The sequence below is a fragment of the Schistocerca serialis genome, chromosome 2 (assembly GCF_023864345.2).
Source record: "Schistocerca serialis cubense isolate TAMUIC-IGC-003099 chromosome 2, iqSchSeri2.2, whole genome shotgun sequence".
Taxonomy (NCBI): Eukaryota; Metazoa; Arthropoda; class Insecta; order Orthoptera; family Acrididae; genus Schistocerca; species Schistocerca serialis.
In genome coordinates this window covers 816,308,436-816,332,236 of record NC_064639.1, presented here as the reverse complement: position 1 = coordinate 816,332,236, position 23,801 = coordinate 816,308,436, and the positions used below count along the sequence as shown (strand labels likewise).

The following is a 23,801-nucleotide window of genomic DNA, read 5'->3' as shown; positions in this document are numbered from 1 at the left end:
TACTGCCTAATGCCTCCATTATGGTGTGAGTGATTGTCTGTACTTATTCCATTGTTTTTATTTCACCAGGATTGTCCTAATTAAAATACTTCAGATATTGTTTTAATAATTGTTATTCACAAAGGATTTCATATAAGATTTCTTGTGTGCCTTTGTGAAGCTACTGACATTTGAAAAATTGATTTTTTCTTTAAATTTTACTTTTTGCTTGTAGTTTCGTTTCGAAATATTCTTTTTAATAGAAAGCCATTCTTTGAGCATTTTCTGAAGTAGAGGCAACTTAAGCAGCTACAATAAACAGTGTGATATTTGTTAAGTTTCTTATACTCACTAATACACCTCTACATGTTAAGAAGTTCATTATACAGGGTTGTCAGAAAATGTCTGAAATGCTTGTCGTGATGTTGTAGGGCAGGTTGTACTGAGACATACATGTTAAGAAAAAAATGCGATACGTTGCGCCGTTTCCGAAATATGTAGCTTAGAAGCTAGCCAATCAGGTCGTTTCGCGCTCAGATTCAAACAGCCTGTGAGGGGTAGTGTTGCCAAATGTATGTTTCATGTTGTAAGCATATGGCTATAAAGCTATGTATTAAAGGCTATTGCCTTATCGGGCGGCATGGTCTGGGGGTAGAAGGCTAGGTATGAGAAATGCAAGGTCCCGGGTTCAACCCTCAGCAGGATCATTATTTTATTTTTATTTAACCAATTTGTTGTTGTTTGAATGTTTATGTATGAATTTCATGTTAGTAAAGGATTTGTACAACTTTCATTTACATAAAACCCATTGGCGATGGGCACAAGTGCATACATTTATTCCAACAGCTACAGCATCCATAACGTTCAATAATTGCTTATGATTGCAGTGGACAAAGGTCTAACAATATGTAACTGTTTGGACATAATTATAGAAAAGCAGTAAAACTCATACATAGTTAATAGCCATACATGTAACAAATACAGGGAAAATAATGATGAAAAATAAAGGAATACAACTGATGTTTTGTTAGGTCTTTAATGTAACAACATAATTTCCAGGAGCAAAACGTAACAATAAATCTTCACAGTAGCTGCTCAAAGTGTCCTCCTCCAACCTGACGGCATGCATTGCAACGCTGTGTCATGGAGTCCACAAGCTTTCCGAAATCAAAGGTTTCCCTGATTTCATCAAAGGCTAAAATTATCATCGCAAGAAGCTCTTCAATTGTGACTACCGGGATTGCGTAGACGATTTGTTTCACATACCCCCACAGATAAAAATCTAATGGCGTCAGATCTGGTGAACAAGCTGGCCAGGGAACTCGACCACCTCAGTCAATCCACCTTCGCGGATACAACGCATCTAAATGCTCATGTACTGCAGCAGCAAAGTGCGGCGTTGTGCCATCATGTTGGAATCACATTCCCTGCCAGACCGCCAGTGGAATGTCTTCTACATACAGCGGAAGGACATTTTCATGGAATGCTAAATAAGTCAGTCCATTTAAAGGGGGGGGGGAGTAGGATGGAGCCCACCAAACAGTCGCCCACGATACCTGCCCAAATGTGATCTGCTGATATGATTTAACGTAAGTACCATGCGGGTTTGCGTCCATCCAAATGTGGCTGTTTCAGGAGTTGAATGGTCCTTCTCTGATGAAACATGCCTCGTCAGTCCACAACACCATCCTTTTGAAATGCGGATATTCGTTACATTTATTTAAATACCACACAGAATATTGGTAACGAGAGGGATAGTCCCCTTCCACCACATCGTGTACCCCCCTGCGGGTTCGGGGATAAGAATAGGCCCGCGGTATTCCTGCCTGTCGTAAGAGGCGACTAAAAGGAGTCTCAAATGTTTCGGCCTTATGTGATGGTCCCCTCTCGGGTTTGACCTCCATCTTTCTAAATTATTCCGAAGAGCGAGCCAATTGGGGAAGGGCGCCTTACATGGTGCACTGTATCCATCGTGCGTTGAGACCTTTAGTCGGCTTTTTCGTCGTTGCACTGGGGTCCCGCTCGTTTTCCATCTCTTGGGCGAGGATACGTCCCTGGGTGCGATTCCCACGCTGCAATCTGCAGTGTTTCTTTTAACTGTGACGACGACCTTGGATAGTTTTGCACCTAAGATCCAGCACGGTAGCCAGCCCGTTGTGGTGGGGCCGCCATGTACCCTCTTGGTTGTAGTCCCCTGACAACACAGGGATCACTCTACTGATGCCTGCGGCGTTAACTCCCCACGTATGCCAAGGAGTAGATGCCCATCTCCTTGGGGCATCAGGACTCCCGGCAATGGCCGTCCTGCCAGGTGGCTATTGCTGCAGCTGGGTGGCGCCCATGGGGAGGGCCCTTGGTCGGAGTAGGTGGCATCAGGGCGGATGACCCACAATGAAGCGTGATACATCATCTCTCGCTGGCGGCCAGCCGCCAGCAGTCTCTAAGCGTTCTCGGGCTCAATTTAATGCTGAAAAGTACAATCCGAAAACGTTCCCCTCTCTGGCCACGCCGTGGGAGGAACGTAAATCTCAGGATGGCAGTAGCGATTATTCGCCCCGATTCTTAGTTTGTACGAGAGCTGATGGGGAGTCTTTTCTCTCCACAAAGCCTCAGTTCTTCATCGAGCATTTAGAGGACAAGTTTGGGGAGGTGGAGGGCTTGTCAAAAATGCGCTCTGGATCGATCCTGATCCAAACGGCATCCTCTGCCCAGTCACGACGGTTACTTGCTTGTGACAAGTTGGGGGATGTTGCTGTTACGATCACACCGCATAAGAGTTTAAATATGGTCCAGGGAGTTATTTACCATAAGGACCTTCTTTTGCAGTCTGATGACGAGCTGCGCGCCAACTTAGAGCGCAGAGGTGTACATTTCGTCCGGCGCGTTCATCGGGGTCTGAAGGAAAATCAGATAGCTACCGGTGCCTTCATCTTGGCCTTCAAGGGTGATACGTTACCGGAAAAGGTCAAGGTGATGGTCTACCAATGTGACGTCAGGCCCTATATTCCTCCCCCGATGCGGTGCTTCAAGTGCTGGAAGTTCGGCCATATGTCTTCCCGCTGCACTTCCAGCCTCACATGTCGAGATTGCGGACGCCCGTCTCATCCCGATACTCCATGTGCCCCGCCTCCCATCTGTGTCAACTGCGGGGAGCACCATTCACCTTGCTCGCCAGACTGCAGAATCTTCCAGAAAGAACGCAAAATCATGGAATATAAGACCCTGGACCGACTGACTTATACCGAGGCCAAAAGGAAATACGACCGATTACATCCCGTGAGAATGACATCATCCTACGCCACTGCTACAACACCTGTGCTCGCCCCATCAGTTTCGCGACTTCCGGCCGGATCGCTGAGTGGTACAACTCCTCCTGCCCCCTTGCCAGTGGGGGGCTCTACCCACCGGGTTGCTCCTGTGCCACCTACCTCAGGGGCAACACCATCCCCTCCATCAGGGACGTCCGTCCCTGCTTCTAAGCCGGAGAAGTGTCCAACTTCTTCGGCTTCTCACGCTCGCAAGAGGTCCCTTGGGTCCCTCCCTTCCCAGGTTTCCGCCAGTGGGAAGGCTGACGACCGACAGTGGCGTAAGTGCCCACAATCAGCTGGTCGACGGGCTTCACGATCCTCCTCAGTCCCGGAGACTGAATCGGTGAAGCCCTCCCAGCCAGTTAAACCCAAGGAGCAGCGTGAGAAATCAAAGAAGAAGAGCTCTAAGCCCAAGGAACTCGCGGTGGCAGCCACCCCACCGCCACCTTCCAGCTCTGCGTCTGAGGACGAGGTGGAGATCCTGGCATCCACTGAGGACCTCGATCTCGCCGGTCCCTCAGACGCCATGGATAGCACTAGCACGGGTGCTCAATCGGAGGCAGCAAGTGGCCCAGCGGCGTAATCTGCCTTCCCAGTCCCGTCACGCCTTTCTCCGCCATGGACCATACCATCCTCCAGTGGAACTGCAGCGGTTTCTTCCACCATCTAGCTGAGCTCCGCTAGCTTATCAGCCTTCATCCTTTCCTTTGCATTGCTCTGCAGGAAACTTGGTTTCCGTCAATGCGAACCCCCGCCCTCCGTGGCTATCGGGGTTATTATAAGAACCGGGCGGCTAATGAAAGGGTGTCTGGTGGCGTCTGCATATATGTCCTTCACGCTCTGCACAGCGAGTCTGTCCCTCTCCAAACACCTTTAGAGGCTGTCGCTGTTCCGGTGTGGACGCCACAGGCTGTTACCATTTGCAGTCTTTACCTTCCACCGGATGGTGAGGTTTCGCAGCATGTCCTGGCTGCACTGGTAGCCCAATTGCCGCCACCTTTCTTGCTATTGGGAGACTTCAACGCCCATAACCCTCTGTGGGGAGGGTCAGTGGCAACGGGTCGAGGCACCATCGTTGAGCATTTATTGTCGCAGCTCGATCTCTCGCTGTTAAATGATGGTGCCTTCACACACTTCAGTGTGGCGCATGGCACCTACTCCGCCATTGACCTATCCATCTGTAGCCCTAGCCTCTTACCGTCTGTCCAATGGAGTGTGCATGACGACCTGTGTGGTAGTGACCACTTTCCGCTCTTTTTGTCACTACCACAGCGTCACTCTTCTGGGCGCCCTAGCAGATGGGCTATGAATAAGGCTGACTGGGACTTGTTCTCCTCCACTGCCGCTTTTGAGCCTCTCTCTACTGATGACATTGATGCGGTGGTTCAATCGGTCACCACTGCCATCGTTACTGCCACCGAATCTGCCATTCCCCGTTCTTCTGGGTCCCCTCGGCGGAAGGCTGTGCCTTGGTGGTCGCCTGAGATCGCTGAAGCGATTAAAGATCGCCGGCGGGCGCTCCAGCGTCACAAGCGACATCCCTCCTTAGACCGCCTTATCGCCTTCAAACGGCTGCGTGTGCGGGCCCGCCTCCTTATCCGCCAAGGCAAGAAGGAGTGCTGGGAGCGGTATGTGTCCACCATTGGCCTCCATGTCTCTCCATCGCAGGTCTGGGCCAAGATTCGACACGTCCACGGCTATCGGACCCCTGCCAGCGTCCCTTCGCTCTCACTGAATGGAGCAGTTTCTACTGACTCCGACGTCATTGCAAATCGCTTAGCAGAGCATTTTGCTATGAGTTCCGCTTCTGCGAATTACCCCCAGGCCTTCCGCTCCATTAAAGAGCGGATGGAATGTCGGAGCCTTTCGTTTCGCACCAACCACCCAGAATCTTACAATGCTCCATTCAGTGAGGGGGAATTTCACAGTGCCCTAGCTGCTTGCCCTGATACCGCTCCTGGGCCAGATGGCATCCACTGTCAGATGCTGAAACACCTTTCAGTGGACTGCCAGTGGCGCCTTCTCGATCTTTACAACTGTCTTTGGGTCGAGGGGGAGTTTTGGGGGTGGTTTTCGATGCCCAGTTGACTTGGCTGCCTCATATCCGGCAGCTTAAACAGACGTGTTGGCGGCATCTAAACGCTCTGAGATGCTTGAGCCACACCCGCTGGGGCGCCGACCGCTCTACCCTGTTGCGGCTCTACCAGGCGTTAATCCAGTCCAGTCTGGATTATGGGAGCCTGGCTTATGGCTCAGCATCCCCATCTGCGTTACGGGTGCTGGACCCAATTCTCCACAGCGGGATACGCCTTGCCACTGGTGCTTTCCGCACCAGCCCTGTGGACAGCGTACTAGTGGAGGCAGGTGTACCTCCACTGTGGTTCCGATGCCAACGTTTGCTGGCCGCTTATGCTGCCCATGTTCTAAGCTCGCCCGGGCATCCAAACTATCGTCTCCTGTTCCCGCAATCGGTCGTCCGTCTGCCAGAACATCGGCCACGGTCTGGTTGTACAGTAGCGGTCCGCGTCAAAGAGCTTCTCTCTGGGCTTCAGGTTTTCACTGTTCCACCTCCTTTCCGGGCTACTTTGCATACACCCCCATGGTGTGTTCCTCGCCCTTGCCTTCGGCTCGACTTGCCACAGGGCCCGAAGGACTCAGTCCCTCCAGAGGCCTTCCGCCGCCACTTTTATTCCATCCTGGCCACGTATCAGGGCTCTGGTATTGTTTACACTGACGGTTCGATGGTTGCTGGTCGTGTCGGGTATGCGCTCACTCTAGGGGACCGTTCCGAACAACGTTCCTAGCAGGATGGCTGCAGCGTTTACACTGCTGAACTGGTCGCCATCATTCGTGCCCTAGAGTATATCCGCTCCTGCTCAGGTGAGTCCTTCATTATCTGTAGCGATTCCCTGAGCGGTTTACGAGCTCTCGACCAGTGTTTCCCTCGTTCTCGTCTGGTGATGGCTATCCAAGAGTCTCTGCATACTCTTGCCCATTGCGGCCGCTCTGTGGTCTTTGTGTGGACCCCCGGTCATGTCGGTATCCTGGGTAACGAACATGTTGACCGCCTGGCGAAAGAGGCCACCAGTAAGCCATCTCTGGACGTCGGCCTCCCAGAGACTGATTTGCGGGCAGTCTTCCGCCGCAAAATCTTGGCGCTATGGGACGATGAATGGCGCGAACTGACAATGCGCAATAAACTCCGTGCTGTCAAGGAGACGACGGCTGTGTGGCGGTCATCCCTGCGAGCCACTCGCAGGGACTCAGTAGTTCTTTGCCGGCTCCGCATTGGCCACTCCCGGCTGACACACAGTTATTTACTGCGCCGGGAGGACCCTCCTCTATGTCGCTGTGGGACGGCTTTGACAGTGGCCCACATTTTGATGGCCTGCCCCCTTTTAGCTGTGGTCAGGCAGACATTTGCGCTGCCTGCTACGCTCCCTGCCCTTTTAACAGACGACTCCACTATGGCTGACTTAGTTTTACGTTTTATTCGGGCAGGGGGATTTTATCATTTACTCTGAGTGTTTCTGTTTTATTTTATTGTTTTGTGTTGCTTCTGGCCTTTGGCCTATGATTTTAAACTGATTTTTTAATGTGTTTCTAAGTGGTTGGCTTTTCCTTTTTTATTTCTATGGTCGGCCAACCACCGTCACACTCTGTGTGGTTTTAGTTCGTTTTGTCTTGTCTTTGTCTCAGTTTCTCTTGTTCTGTCTCGTCTGTGCTCTCTTCTGTTCCTCGTTTTTATTCTCTGTGGGTGTTCTTTGTATTTGGAAAATGGGACCGATGACCGTAGCAGTCTGGTCCCTTTAATCCCCCAAACCTACCAACCAACCAACATCGTGTACCTTCTGTAGGTGGTACGGAAATAGGTCTTCGTCATGTAGGATGTCCAATACTACAGCGTGCGAAACCTATAGCGACAAACAAATGGATAAATTTTACCATGTGTGGTTTGCAGGCATACATTAAGAACTTCGGAATAACTTTACTTACCCCCAAAGCATTACCAATGGCCCTCGAGCTGGTACTAGGTGTTCCAGCAACTGTATCGAGAACGTTTTCTTCTAATTGAACGTTCTGTACATAGTGTTCTTGTCCAGTGTCAACATTTGTTACAGCAAAACTTCCGGTCTCCCTTAACCATCTATCAACTGCTATGAAGGTATTTGCACACAGAATAACGCGGTTGGGACATCTTGCGTTCTAAATGTTGCGAGCCTCCGGTCCATTTTGACCCGCAGCGCCATATGCTAAATGCATATTGGCGTATTCCTCGAAGCAGTACCGATATCATACCATGTTATCACTACGTGTGTGTCAAGCCTACCTCCATTGTTGTTCTGTCACACCTGCTTCCGTGTACCTTCGCAGCTAAGTCTTCCGGCAAAGATCGACTGCATACATACGATTCCCGACAGTGATCGAATGACAAGCAGATAAAGGTTCACTACACCGACCGAGACGATTGGAGTCGGATGTTGTCATAGCATAGATGGTACTGCACGGAATTGCTGACCCATTGGTCCTGGGTTCGATCCCTGCTACAGGTGAATATTTTCCCGTATTTGTATTTGTATTGCTCTCTTGTTCGGTTTGAGCAAACCACATGGAGAATACGTTTGGCAACACCGCCCCTTCCAGGCTGTTTGAATCTGAGCGTGAAACGACCTGATTGGCTAGCTTCTAAGCTATGTAACCCAGTAATGGCACAGCGTATCAAATTGTTTTCTTAACATTTATGTCTCAGTACAACTTTCGCTACAACATCACTACAAGTGTTTCAGACATTTTCTGACCAGTCTGTATAACTCATGTTAGTGGAATCAGTGTGTTGTGACAAATGAAAGTCTTGTAAAATATTTGTGCAGTATGAGAAAAAACCAGTGATCTTCATGTCATATTTCATAAGTATTATATCGTACTCTTTATTTACAAGGAAATATTGTGTCTTATACTGTCACAACTCACTGATTCAAACAACAAATATTCGCTTTTTGTACTGTTTCTGTCAGTGATACATACTACTGAATCTAATTTCAGGAATTTGACCATCCACATGTCCTGCTCAGTGACAAGAACGGTATATTCCACAGTATGGTTGAACAAACAGGCAAGGTTGTGTCAGAAGAGCTGAAGATCATAGCAGAAGAAGTAAGTTATTAAAAAGCTGTTAACTCAAAAATTTAATCTGAAAATTGAAAAGTAATATATATGAAAAATATACAGGCCACAACTCAGGCTTAAGCTGAAATTAAAGAGTGTCTTTGACTCTTAGACATTCCTTCAGCTTCAGGTTGTCCTTAAATGTCTTTCTTTTGACATTTCAATTGCACACTGTGGTTTTACGTCAAGTGGCAATACAAAATGGTGATTGAGAAGCAAATCATTAACACTCCTTATTGTTAAGTACAAAGTATACAACTATCAACATTATCAGCTGACCACGGTCTCTCATATGTTGTAGTTTGTTTCATGCCATTATATCGAGTTATCAAAATGAAATAATTATCCAAACAAGTCTTATTCTTTCCTGAATTCAGTATGCAAAAACCAATAAAAAAAGTTGGTAGCTTGGGTATCAGTACAACTTTAGAACTGTGAAACATGTACCTCAGTGGTTATATAAGTTGTCTGTATGTAATATGAACTTTACTAGATTCTCTGATTGTATCTGAACATATAAATTGTTCATCATGTTCATACTGTATCTGAATGCTGAATGCAGTGTGAATTACATTTTAATATTTCTTTCTCTTAGTCAGTATGTAAACATTCACATTCTTAGTATATTTTACATTTTGCTAATAAGTAGATGTGTTGATTGCTGATGATGTAATGTTAGTTTTGTGGTTTAGTAGTTTAACAAAAATTGTTGCTTTCTTAGTAGAAAGATAATTTAGAGACCGCTATTATTAGTTCTATAAATAGTTCTATTGGTGAAACTGAACCTAGGTAATGTAGATGTTTAGTTATTTCCAGTCATTGTAAAATTGTACAACGAGTGAGAAGTGTGGGCTCTGTTGTAGGTTTGTGAGAAGTGGGTTACGGTGTGCGATTTGTTCAAAGTATTTTCATTGGGGGGGGGATGCTGTGGGGAAGCCAGTGGGTATTCTAGTGAGATCCTCTCATGGGAATGCAGAAACTGTAGTAGAAATAAGTTGATAGAGGAGCAGGAGAGTAAGATCTGTGCCCTTCACGTGCAGTTACAATACACAAAGGAGGAACTAGACAGGCTGTGGGGGTGAAGGGTGCTGGGGAATGGGAATTGGCAGTTGGCAAGAAGGCAGCTATGAGGAGTAGGTATTCAGACTTCTGTGCTTTGAGTATAAGCAATAGATTTGACCAACTGTCAGAGATGAGTGGAGAGGAGCCTCTTGTAGCTGTAAGTGAAGAAAACATGAAGCAGTCCTCAGCAGATAGGAGCCCTAAGTCAGTTACAAAGTCTAACAGAAAGAAGAAGGTTCTGCTGCTAGGTAGTTCACACGGTAGATGTGTGGGCCAACAGTTGCAAGAAGTGTTGGGTTGGTTTGTTGGTTTTTTGGGGGAAGAGACCAAACAGCGAGGTCATCGGTCTCATCGGATTAGGGAAGGACAGGGAAGGAAGTCGGCCGTGCCCTTTCAGAGGAACCATCCCAGCATTTGCCTGGAGCAATTTAGGGAAATCACGGAAAACCTAAATCAGGATGGCCGGACGCGGGAATGAACCGTCGTCCTCATGAATAGAAGTGTTGGGGAGTGAGTACCAGGTCACCAGCATTGTGAAGCCTAGTGCAGGGTTGGCTCAGGTGACTGATAGCATAGGGAAGTTATGTAGGAATTTTATGAAGGAGGATCAGGTAGTGATAGTGGGTGGAACAGGGAACAGTGTCGATAGGGATGGAGAATATGATGTAGGTGGTGACCTGGTAAAGATAGCTATTCAAACTGGTGGCACTAATGTGCATTTTTTGCAACTGTTTCAGCATAATGATTGGCCTCGTCTTAATGCGGCTGTTAGGTGCATTAAAATGGGGCTGGAGAGGGTACTGATGGCAGACGGCATGTGTCATACTGCAGTGGTGCCAGTCGAGTCTATCAGTAGATCGAGTTTCACTAGGCATGGCCTGCATCTCAATGGGTTTGGGAAGGGAAGGCTGGCAAAGCTTATAGCTGACATTGTATTGGAAGGTGGTGGGATCACTAATGGAAAAATTCCTGTAGTAGTTGGTGTTAGAGCTGCACCTTTTTTAGATTGAAGTCAGCTGCTAGGTATGCCTGCTTAAAGGAAATCCCTCTAACTAAGGAATCACCTTCAGAGGATGCCATGTTTCCAAGTAGAGGAGGAATTGGCATATTTCATTAGAATATAAGAGATATTAAAGTTAGTGAACTGCTCATAGATGTTGACTCTGAAATTATTGGTATATCGGAGCACCACTTAAATAATTTGACAATTCAGAGGCTTCCTTTACCAGAGTAGAGATTAGCTGGCTATTCCTCAAGGAGTTGCTTGCAGAAATATATATATTTAAAAACAAAGATGATGTGACTTACCCTACGAAAGCGCTGGCAGGTCGATAGAAACACAAACAAACACATACATACACACAAAATTCTAGCTTTCGCAACCAATGGTTGCTTCGTCAAGAAAGAGGGAAGGAGAGGGAAAGATGAAAGGATGTGGGTTTTAAGGGAGAGGGTAAGGATTCATTCCAATCCCGGGAGCAGAAAGACTTACATTAGGGGGAAAAAAGGACAGGTATACACTCGCACACACACACATATCTATCCGCACATACACAGACACAAGCAGACATTTGTAAAGGCAAAGAGTTTGGGCAGAGATGTCAGTCGAGGCAGAACTACAGAGGCAAAGATGTTGTTGAAAGACAGGTGAGGTATGAGCGGCGGCAACTTGAAATTAGCGGAGGTTGAGGCCTGGCGGATAACGAGAAGAGAGGATATACTGAAGAGCAAGTTCCCATCTCTGGAGTTCTGACAGGTTGGTGTTAGTGGGAAGTATCCAGATAACCCGGACAGTGTAACACTGTGCCAAGATGTGCTGGCCGTGCACCAAGGCATGTTTAGCCACAGGGTGATCCTCATTACCAACAAACACTGTCTGCCTGTGTCCATTCATGCGAATGGACAGTTTGTTGCTGGTCATTCCCACATAGAAAGCTTCACAGTGTAGGCAGGTCAGTTGGTAAATCACGTGGGTGCTTTCACACGTGGCTCTGCCTTTGATCGTGTACACCTTCCGGGTTACAGGACTGGAGTAGGTGGTGGTGGGAGGGTGCATTGGACAGGTTTTACTCCGGGGGGCAGTTACAAGGGTAGGAGCCAGAGGGTAAGGAAGGTGGTTTGGGGATTTCCTAGGGATGAACTAAGAGGTTACGAAGGTTAGGTGGACGGTGGAAAGACACTCTTGATGGAGTGGGGAGGATTTCATGAAGGGTGGATCTCATTTCAGGGCAGGATTTGAGGAAGTCGTATCCCTGCTGGAGAGCCACATTCAGAGTCTGATCCAGTCCCGGAAAGTATCCTGTCACAAGTGGGGCACTTTTGTGGTTCTTCTGTGGGAGGTTCTGGGTTTGAGGGGACGAGGAAGTGGCTCTGGTTATTTGCTTCTGTACCAGGTCGGGAGGGTAGTTGCAGGACGTGAATGCTGTTTTCAGGTTGTTGGTGTAATGGTTTAGGGATTCCGGACTGGAGCAGATTCATTTGCCACAAAGACCTAGGCTGTAGGGAAGGGACCGTTTGATGTGGAATGGGTGGCAGCTGTCATAATGGAGGTACTGTTGCTTGTTGGTGGGTTTGATGTGGACGGACGTGTGAAGCTGGCCATTGGACAGATGGAGGTCAACGTCAAGGAAAGTGGCATGGGATTTGGAGTAGGACCAGGTGAATCTGATGGAACCAAAGGAGTTGAGGTTGGAGAGGAAATTCTGGAGTTCTTCTTCACTGTAAGTCCAGATCAAGAAGATGTCATCAATAAATCTGTACCAAACCTTGGGTTGGCAGGCCTGGGTAACCAAGAAGGCTTCCTCTAAGCGACCCATGAATAGGTTGGCATACGAGGGGGCCGTCCTGGTACCCATGGCTGTTCCCTTTAATTGTTGGTATGTCTGGCCTTCAAAAGTGAAGAAGTTGTGGGTCAGGATGAAGCTGGCTAAGGTAATGAGGAAAGAGGTTTTAGGTAGGGTGGCAGGTGATCGGTGTGAAAGGAAGTGCTCCATCGCAGCAAGGCCCTGGACGTGCAGAATATTTGTGTATAAGGAAGTGGCATCGATGGTTACAAGGATGGTTTCCGGGGGTAATAGATTGGGTAAGGATTCCAGGTGTTCGAGAAAGTGGTTGGTGTCTTTGATGAAGGATGGGAGACTGCATGTAATGCGTTGAAGATGTTGATCTACGTAGGCAGAGATACGTTCTGTGGGGGCTTGGTAACCAGCTACAATGGGGCGGCCAGGTTGATTGGGTTTGTGAATTTTAGGAAGAAGGTAGAAGGTAGGTGTGCGGGGGGTCGGTGGGGTCATGAGGTTGATGAAGTCAGGTGAAAGGTTTTGTAGGGGGCCTAAGGTTCTGAGGATTTCTTGAAGCTCCACCTGGACATCAGGAATGGGATTACCTTGGCAAACTTTGTATGTGGTGTTGTCTGAAAGCTGACGCAGCCCCTCAGCCACATACTCCCGACGATCAAGTACCACGGTTGTGGAACCCTTGTCCGCCAGAAGAATGACGATGGATCGGTCAGCCTTCAGATCACGAATAGCATGGGCTTCAGCAGTGGTGATGTTGGGAGTAGGATTAAGGTTTTTTAAGAAGGATTGAGAAGCAAGGCTGGAAGTCAGAAATTCCTGGAAAGTTTGGAGAGGGTGATTTTGAGGAAGAGGAGGTCCACAAAACCACTCCTTTTAATACATTTACACGTAGTTTTTTCGAAATTTTCCCGAATTTCTCCACCCTTTAACGTGTTTTGGCGGCAACACAACTACCTAACCTTTATGCACATCGTTGTCTACCAACCCAAGTTCACCACAGGAAAGGCCTCACACTTAAAGTTCTCATCTCTGGCTGCAACCCTTCTTTCCATCAGTCCCTATACCAGTTCCAAACTGAACAATCCATTGCCCTCACCCACCTAATCCTTCACCTACACATCAACTCAGCCAGTGGACACACCTGTCAACTCCTATCCTCAATCTTTCCTCTCCCGCATCCACACCGGCTGTTCGAAGCATCCTCCTACAGGCCAACCGCAAATTAGAACAGCATGCCACCCTCCACCTCAAAAAATTATCCAATCTCCTGGTTGCCCACCTCCGGAAAGGCAACTCACTCACCCTTCACAGCCTTTCCAGCAAACCTCAACCTCCTCTCATTGCACACAGACCCAGTCTCTCCCATCTACTCAATCTCCCACTTCCAGCTCCATCCCTCCAAAACCTCAAAATTCTAATCAACGCAATCTGAAACCACAACACCCCAATTCAGTAGTTAACCTTTCCTCCAAACCTCTCTCCCAATCCCAAACCTCTGTCCTATCCAAAGGCCTCACCTTCAGCCCCACTCCCAGATTCAACCAAACAGCCCTCGTCAAAGATTTACTGTCCTACACTCGTAGCCTCTGCTGGAAATATCACTTTGCCATGAAGAAAAATGATCCTAATCCTACTCCTAATGATCCAACTCTCCAAGAGACTATCCAAATTGAACCCTGCGTGGAACAGTTCCGTCCTCCGTCACGGCGGGACCCACCTCCTCCTCCTCTTCCTCAAAATCACCCTCTCCAAACCTTCCAGGAATTTCTGACTTCCAGCCTTGCTTCTCAATCCTTCTTAAAAAACCTAAATCCTACTCCCAACATCACCACTGCTGAAGCCCAAGCTATCCGTGATCTGAAGGCTGACCGATCCATCGTCATTCTTCTGGCGGACAAGGGTTCCACGACCGTGGTACTTGATCGTCGGGAGTATGTGGCTGAGGGGCTGCGTCAGCTTTCAGACAACACCACATACAAAGTTTGCCAAGGTAATCCCATTCCTGATGTCCAGGCGGAGCTTCAAGGAATCCTCAGAACCTTAGCCCCCTACAAAACCTTTCACCTGACTCCATCAACCTCCAGACCCCACGGACCCCCCGCACACCTACCTTCTACCTTCTTCCTAAAATTCACAAACCCAATCATCCCGGCCGCCCCATTGTAGCTGGTTACCAAGCCCCCACAGAACGTATCTCTGCCTACGTAGATCGTAGATCAACACCTTCAACCCATTACATGCAGTCTCCCATCTTTCATCAAAGACACCAATCACTTTCTCTGACGCCTGGAATCCTTACTCAATCTATTACCCCCGGAAACCATCCTTGTAACCATCGATGCCACTTCCTTATACACAAATATTCCGCACGTCCAGGGCCTTGCTGCGATGGAGCACTTCCTTTCACGCCGATCACCTGCCACCCTATCTAAAACCTCTTTCCTCATTACCTTAGCCAGCTTCATCCTGACCCACAACTTCTTCACTTTTGAAGGCCAGACATACTAACAATTAAAGGGAACACCCATGGGTACCAGGATGGCCCCCTCGTACGCCAACCTATTCATGGGTCGCTTAGAGGAAGCCTTCTTGGTTACCCAGGCCTGCCAACCCAATGTTTGGTACAGATTTATTGATGACATCATCATGATCTGGACTCACGGTGAAGAAGAACTGCAGAATTTCCTCTCCAACCTCAACTCCTTTGGATCCATCAGATTCACCTGGTCCTACTCCAAATCCCATACCACTTTCCTTGACGTTGACCTCCATCTGTCCAATGGCCAGCTTCACACATCCGTCCACATCAAACCCACCAACAAGCAACAGTACCTCCATTATGACAGCTGCCACCCATTCCATATCAAACGATCCCTTCCCTACAGCCTAGGCCTTCATGGCAAACGAATCTGCTCCAGTCCTGAATCCCTGAACCATTACACCAACAACCTGAAAACAGCTTTCACATCCTGCAACTACCCTCCTGACCTGGTACAGAAGCAAATAACCAGAGCCACTTCCTCATCCCCTCAAACTCAGAACCTCTCACAGAAGAACCCCAAAAGTGCCCCCCACTTGTGACAGGATACTTCCCGGGACTGGATCAGACTCTGAATGTGGCTCTGCAGTAGGGATACAACTTCCTTAACAAAGATGATGTGACTTACCATAAGAAAACGCTGGCAGGTCGATAGAAACACAAACAAACACATACATACACACAAAATTCTAGCTTTCGCAACCAATGGTTGCTTCGTCAGGAAAGAGGGAAGGAGAGGGAAAGACGAAAGGATGTGGGTTTTAAGGGAGAGGGTAAGGAGTCATTCCAATCCCGGGAGCGGAAAGACTTACCTTAGGGGGAAAAAGAGACAGGTATACACTCGCACACACACACATATCCATCCGCACATACACAGACACAAGCAGACCTGCTTGTACAAGGGGTGGCAACTTGAAATTAGCGGAGGTTGAGGCCAGATGGGTAACGGGAAGAGAGGATATATTGAAGGGTACCGGTAAGTTCCCATCTCCGTCCCAACACACTATTGAAACATTAATACATTCATGCTATTATTTCTGTCATATACACGGGTATAAGAGAAACGGGAGACATTAAAATGCTAGCTGTGCACACTGTAGCAGTGAACCACATACTTTCTTCATACAGAAACCAGTTTCTAAATATTATTAAAACCCTAATCTAAGATCATAGTTATTATAGTTTAAAATCAGTTTAAAACAAAATGTGATGAGAAATATAAAATAAAAGACAAACACTGACCATTGTACTAATGTAATATAAGTGCATACTTTTAAATTATTTTTATTTTATGTATGCAATTGTGGTGTCATACACTTTCTACTCATATAGACAATTGATTTTTTTGTTTTCTTCAGTCTTACAGGAACAGAATGCATAAAAAATCATCTTGAAGACTAATTAATGAAGAAATGTGAGACTTCATATGCTCATTAGCAAATAAATAAAAGCCTTAATGGGAAACAGAACAAGGAAGATATGATGGCATTGAAAAGAGTCTTCAAAAACTATTAAGAAAGCCTCATTGTTCATGATGTGTATCACCTTATTTATTTCATTCCATTTTATTTTGAGAATTGTATAGTGCAGTATGTCATTGCTGTTGTAAGAAGTAAATTATATGATTGTGTTTGTATAAAAGAGAGACCTAACACAGAAATAAAACTCCTGAGAATCATATCTACCAAAGTTTCTAATTCACACATTCAGATGTGATAGAAAATTAACGGTTAGATATTAACAAAGAAAACAGTCTGATTCTTCCACTAAGTTGTTATTAACAGTATATGTGTTTTGCATGCAGAGTATTATATATGAATATCACATTGTGAAAGTTATTTATAAAAAATAAATTTAAAAAAACTTAAATCTAAATTTCTACTATTTTGCAATCATCAACTTTTTCCCACATGTAAGAATTAAACCTTCATATTACAGTGATTTGGAAACTGGCTGAAGGGATGGGTTACAGACGACTGTAAATGTAAGTTTTTTGTTACGAGTATATAATAATAACTGAAATGTGAATTGCAATTTATTCATCTCATGACACACATTTGTAGACCATTTGGTTTGCTTACAGAAGAAATCTCAGAAATTTGGACTACAGTTACAAAAAGTTTTACATTAATAAAGAACAATGCAATACTAAAATGATATTTCTATAAACAGATATATATACTTAGTGGGATATGTAATAGCTTATGTCGAGCCCAAATTATCAATACAGTCATCGTGTGGGAAGCGTAAAATATTGTTTCTTGTGTTGTACTTATGAGTGAATAGAATAATTTTACTCAAATAATTCTTGTCTGGTGTACAAGAGATAATAATTTCATAAATATATATGAATGAGAGTGTCAGTAATTGTATATATGTAAATGATGGATGCCATGATTCTTTCTGACACACAGTACTCATATTCTGAACAATGTTTTTCTGTATTTTTAGTGTCCAAACAATGTTAGCTGAGTTTCTCCAAATAACAATACCATAACTAATAATAAGTTCAAAATAACTTAGATACCTTAATTTTCCTGTGCACTTATCAGTTGCAGTTGATAATATTTCCACTACAAATGCAAAGCTGCTTAATTTGTCCATGAACTACTCAATGTGTGTGTGTATGCAAGCACAATTTTTTTCCGATTTCAGTCCTAAGAACCTGACTGAGTCAGTTTCTTCTAAAAATGATGGTTGCTGTAATTAACCATAATCTGGCCACATTTCTACTGTTTGGGTCTGAACTGCACAGTGATTCTGATTTGTTCAGATTGAACTTATGTAGCTGAAACTAAATTTCTAGGCTACTGATAATACTGATCAATGAATCATGAATTTTTTCTGCAGCCTGAAATATCAGCTGCAAACAAAACTGATGGGGAGGTGATATTTCCTGGTACATCATTCATGTCAAACAGAATTAGAAATGGACCTAATATGGAGTACTGTGGGACACCCTATGATAATATTTTCCAGTCAGAATAATAACTTGCTCCATTTAAAATAATACTTACTCTTTATACGATTAACTGAATCTTCTGTCTGCACTTGTGTGCTTGACAAAACATGACAACACTACTAAATATGAAATCCTCCTTATTTTCTATTCCACAAGTAGGATAGGTGACATTATAAGTCGCAGCCCCTTGTGGAAGTACAGATCTGTGTAGTAACAGGTGACATGAAAATGATATATGAACATTATTAGTGTGTGTATATAAAAATTTATTTGACACATGAGAATACAATCACTCAGTCTGAACTGGTGTCTTGGTTGCAGAGGTTCCGCATCCCCACTCTGTAGTGCTGGTCTGGGATGTCTCCACATATTGTGCCCTCCAGGAGTAAGGAGCATGTGAGTGCATGGTTGAAGTTCATTGTCTGATGCATGCGAAATGTTGACCAGTTGTACTTGTTGGAGCATAGAGATGGCATACATCTGATATGATGCAAATTGTAGAGGACAGTGTAGTTACGAAAAGTGAGCATGGCTGGTGTTAGCTCTTCAACTGTTGATCTCTGGGTTAAATTTCAGTTGTCGTGGAGTCACCAGGATGCATGTCTGGGATAACCATGTCATTTGAGATATTAATGGGCACACTGATTGTCAGTTTGCCCATAAGTGAGAGGTGTGAAATGCTGGTGCAAAATCCACTGTTGACAGAAGGTCCGAAGAAGACTGGTAACAATTGTGGTCATACTTTGTGGGGTGGGATGCTTTGCTTCAGTGCATAAGTCATTGTTGACTAACTTGGCTGCAGTTTCATTTGAATGAGAGCTTGTACATTCATCATGGTTGTTTCTGGTTGGGACTGCCATGATTTACAGATACATGAGACTTCTGGGTCATCATAATTCTGTAGGATATTTGTGTCATCTTCAGTGACAAGTGTCCACAGCGGCTCCAGTCTGTTGTTGAGACTGTTGTGGTGCTTCTGTTTATATCAATGTCAAAGGTATGGGTTCCTCATTTAACAACTTGGTACAGGCCATTTTATGGAGGTTGTAAAGCTGTTCATAATGTATCATCACAGAGCATGACGTGTGTGGAATTCATGAGTTTCTTATGTATGAATGGTTTTGGTGATGTATGTCACACCAGAGGAGGTACAAATGAATTGTGTATATGATTCTTGACACACTGTATGATTGTCAGTAGATCCATGGTGTCAGGGATGGGTTCTGGTAATAAAAATTCAACTGGCAGCATTAGGGTCTCGCAGTGGAGTATGTCTGCAAGTGAGGCTGTTAGATCTTCTTTACACTCTAAGTATATGCCAAGGAGTACCCATGGGAGAACTTCAGTCCATGTGCCTCTGTGGCACATGAGAGCTGTCTTCATTGCATGGTGCCATTTGTGTGCTAAGCTGTTGCTTTGACAGTGGTATGCTGTTGTTCAATGGTGAGAAATGCTGCAGCGATTACAAAGAGCCAAACAAAGTGGTGACTCAAATTGGCATCCTTGGTCCGTAGTGATAGTATCCGGACAATTGAAACACAATATCCAGGCTGTGGTAAATGCCTTAGCTGTGGATTTTGCTGCAATGGCTTTGCAGGACAGCTTCTACACAGCATGAAACTCTGTCAGCCACGGAGAGATGTTTGAAGCTCTCTGACTCCACTTGTGGTCCCACAAGATCTAGGAGTATATGGCAGAAGCAATCACATGACATTACAAAACTGCCAAGTGGTGTTTGCACATGTCAACTGATTTCACTTCATTGGCAGTTGAAGCACTGTGTCACGTGACAGTAATGTTCTAACACCCTGCCACGAAAACTGCTTGGTGACTAGCCATGTAACAGGGAGAGAGCCTGGGGATGCAAGATTATGTAATCAATCGAAGACCATTTGCTACATGGTGGATCCTGTATTGTGATACATCAAAAGGATATTGACTTCTAACCCAGGGATTGCTCATCGTTTAATTGTGAGACTCGATGAAGTGTCTGTGAGCAAGGCTTGCACCGATGGATCCTTTTCTTCTTGTTCTGGCAGTCTGGTACAGCCTAGGGAGAGATAGAGAGAGAGAGATTGTGTGCATTCATGACAGGCAGTCCACTACTATGATGTCTGCTATGTGCAAGTGCGGAACATCAGTTGAATATTGCACAATTAAACCTCAGCCTTAGTATTGCCCAGGATTAACTTTCACTTGAGGGTGTTATATGGCCTCTACTAACAGCTTGTGATTGGTGTAAATCAAGATTTGGCACCCTTATATATCTTCACAGAAGTGCCATATGGCTCCACACACTGCTAGTAACTGCTAGTTGAAAGCTGACCATTTTGATTGAGATATTGTCAATTTCTTAGAGAAAAACCTGACAGGCCGTGTGGTATCCACTTCCTTCTGTTGCTGTACAGTGCTGATAGCCAAGTCACTGGCGGCAGTTGTAAGCGTAATTTGACTGTGCGGTATTGGTGGTGCCATGGACACTGCCATCGCTAGAGGTTTTTTACAGTGGTCGAACTGAATGCCCTTTTCATTCTGTGGTCCATGCTGTTTCCCACTTCCCCTGTATGTGAGGGCCTGCTAGAGGGTCCGTCAATGGTGCCTGTACTTCTGCCGCATGATGTGAGTGGTTGCAATAGAAGTTCAAAACGCCAAGGAATCGAAGGAGGTCATAGTAACTTTGAGGGGAAGAAAGCTGGCAAACTGATTCAGCTTGATCTAGAGTCGGTCTTTTGCCTTCTGCAACATCTCATCATCTTGGCTGCTTGAAGAAGAGGTGGTGTTAGACATCAGTCCTTGTGGCGGACCCAACATTGTGTTGATACCGTGTGTAGTACTGTTTCTAATTGCACACTGATAGAGTCTAGCACTTGGCATGTCATACAAGAGGTTGGTGTTCTCCCACCGCAAAGGAGTAAGTGAGGCAGATAGCGCTGTACTAACTTGTACTGTTTGACGATGTGCCGCATCATCTGTTGGAGTGCCAGTGGCCTGCAGAAGCTAAGTGTGACTGTCCTTTGGAGGCATGGCCACAAGGGCCACTGCTGTGTTTCACAGGTGTTGGTTTTTGGTCACTATTATGTCTCCATACTCTTCATCAAATATGAGGTGTCTAGGAATTCTTCGTACTCATTTCCGTAGACAATCAAATCAAACAAGTCATATTAATGAGTTTTATTACAAAAAAGTAAATGACAATACTTAACTTTGACAATTACATAGAAGTGTCGCAAGCAAGGGGCAACATATAAAATAAGCAATCTTATTTGGTATAAACAATCACAACTCTCTAAGTCTGTGTTGCACAGACCGTATAAGCGAAATGACTAGTGTTGATGCTGCTATAGAACTCGGTAATCTTGAAACTGCTATTCAACTGGGTTGTCACCAGTCGGTCGCAGCACTTATGTCTTCTTCACGTAGGGTCTGCTGCTGTTGTGTTGTCGTCCTGGAGAGTGGTCAGTTATCATGTGATTGGCTAACCTCTATGCAAAGCCATCTCTTCTCTTTTGCTCCTGACTGGCATGCTGCCCCTTGACTTTATGCTGTAATAATGTGCATGTGCAAGTGCGAGGCACATTTTGTGTATCCACCGGTGCACGTCATCATTATCAGAACATAATCATTGCAAGTCGGTATGTGTCTCATGCATTTGATCCTGGACCATGTAAATTGACAGGAAACAAAGGGTGTTATTAGGAAAGAGACATGTATTAAGCTATCAGGCATCATCCAACTGGGAACTAATTACATGTGGGCTCCCACAAGGTTCCATTTTCGGGCCCTTACTTTTTCTTGCATATATCAATGACCCTTCATCAGTAACATTACCCAGATGCCAAGTTCGTTTTGTTTGCCTATGATACAAACATTGCAATAAATAGCAAATCAAGTGTAGTCTTAGAGAGATCAGCTAATAAAATATTTGTGGACATTAATCACTGGTTCCTAGCCAATTCTTTGTCACTAAACTTTGAAAAAACACACTACATGCAGTTCAGAACTTGTAAGGAGTGTCCCATGAGTATATGCCTAACATACGATGACAAGCAGACAGAAGAAGTGGACAGTGTTAAATTCTTGGGATTACAGCTTAATAGTAAATTCAACTGGGAGGAGCACACCACAGAACTGCTGAAGTGTCTTAACAAATCTCTATTTGCAATGTGAATTGTGTCAGACATAGGGGATATAAAAATGTAAAAGCTGGCATACTATTCTTGCTTTCATTCCGTAATGACATATGGGATTATTTTTTGGGGTAATTCATCAAGTCAAGCTTAAGTTTTCCGGGCACAAAAACATGCAATAAGAGTTATATGTGGTGTGAACTCAAGAATATCCTGCAGAAGCCTGTTTAGGGAACTACGGATACTAACTACTGCTTCCCAATATATTTATTCCTTAACAAAATTTGTCATTAAAAATATATCACTTTTTCAAACCAACAGTTCAATTCATGGAATCAATACTAGAAATAAGAATAATCTTCACAAGGTTTTAAAGTCACTTACTCTTGTACAAAAAGGTGTGCATTATTCAGGAACACACATTTTCAATAACTTGCCAGCAGCTATAAAAATCTTAACAACCAATGAAATTCAGTTTAATAGAAGCCTAAAGGATTTATTGGTGGCCAACTCCTTCTACTCCATTGACGAATTTCTCAGTAAAACCAACTGATTTCAGTGCAGTAATGTGTTAATTGTAAATGTGTGTGTGTGTGTGTGTGTGTGTGTGTGTGTGTGTGTGTGTGTAAGTACAATCTAACTTCTGTGCCATTTCAGTGCAGCAATGTGTTCATTGTAAACAAGTATTATAGTAGTTGTATTACATGTTTATTACCTTATAAATAAATAAAAAAACTTTTTATTTTAAATTTAGTGCATTAGTATTTGTAAAATGACTCTTTCATATAGTTTTCATTAAAAAATGATGATCATTCCACTTGGGACCTGTGGAATGGTACATTAGCTTATTTGATTTAGTTGTAAAAATCTGGCCGGCCGGTGTGGCCGTGCGGTTCTAGGCTCTTCAGTTCGGAACCGCGTGACCGCTACGGTCGCAGGTTTGAATCCTGCCTCGGGCATGGATGTGTGTGATGTCCTTAGGTTAGTTAGGTTTAAGTAGTTCTAAGTTCTAGGGGACTGATGGCCTCAGATGTTGAGTCCCATAGTGCTCAGAGCCATTTGAACCATTTTTTTTGTAAAAATTTGTCATGTATTGTTTTTCTGCCTTTACTACATCCTGGAGGACATCCTCACTACGGATCAATTGGAATGAAAGTCAATCTAATCTAATCTAAAAATTGCTTGTAGCATGATAGCTGACTCGTGTAGTACTAGACCACTGTCGATGAAGGCCATGATGTGGGTCATCCGCAGGGGTGAATTTAAATTCACATCCCGTGATGAAGTCACAGCATCATGTTAGAGGTCAGGCAAGAGGTCGAAATTTAGAATTTCCACTTACAGTAAGGTTTGTTGGAAAGATACATTGCGTGAATTTGAGTGCCATGTACATGGATGCCCACATCTTTAGTACTTGAAGCTGCAGTCCTATGTTTGCAATGTGTGGTTCATATAGTGGGTGAGTCAAGGTGCACATGTCTGATCCTGCGTCAGTGGGGAAGTAGAGATTAGTATCATGATCTCAAACATGTAGGCCTCTGTTGTATGAAGTTGCTATGGATGAGGGGAGGTGACTTGTTGATGTAATGTGGTGCAGTATGCCTATTTCGTCCCATGGATGTCGTTTGGGTATTTGCAAGGTTGATGACATTTCTGTGCTAATATACTGTATTGCATGTGACACCACCAGTATTGCAAGTGAGAGTGGGTAGTGTCAGCTAATGCAGTGGACTTGGCCGTTGCTGTGGTGCCATGTCAGCTGGTGACTCAGTGCATGTAGGGGAGCTCGTGATGTCAGCTTCACTTGAGGTCGGGCAGCGTCACAGTTGTTTGGAACATGTGACAGCCAGTTGAGCAGAT

At 45.0% G+C, this 23,801-nt stretch overlaps 1 protein-coding gene across 1 annotated transcript in view; it reads left to right on the top strand.

The window, feature by feature from the left end:
• LOC126458057 (probable multidrug resistance-associated protein lethal(2)03659) overlaps positions 1–16,661 on the top strand; it is a 289,235-nt gene extending 272,574 nt beyond the window's left edge. The window contains exons 25-26 of the mRNA XM_050094855.1: positions 8,331–8,441; positions 16,211–16,661. Coding sequence (XP_049950812.1) covers positions 8,331–8,441; positions 16,211–16,246 — 147 coding nt within the window. The 3' untranslated portion in view covers positions 16,247–16,661. The remainder of the gene's footprint in view (positions 1–8,330; positions 8,442–16,210) is intronic.
• The last annotated feature ends 7,140 nt before the right edge of the window (positions 16,662–23,801 follow it).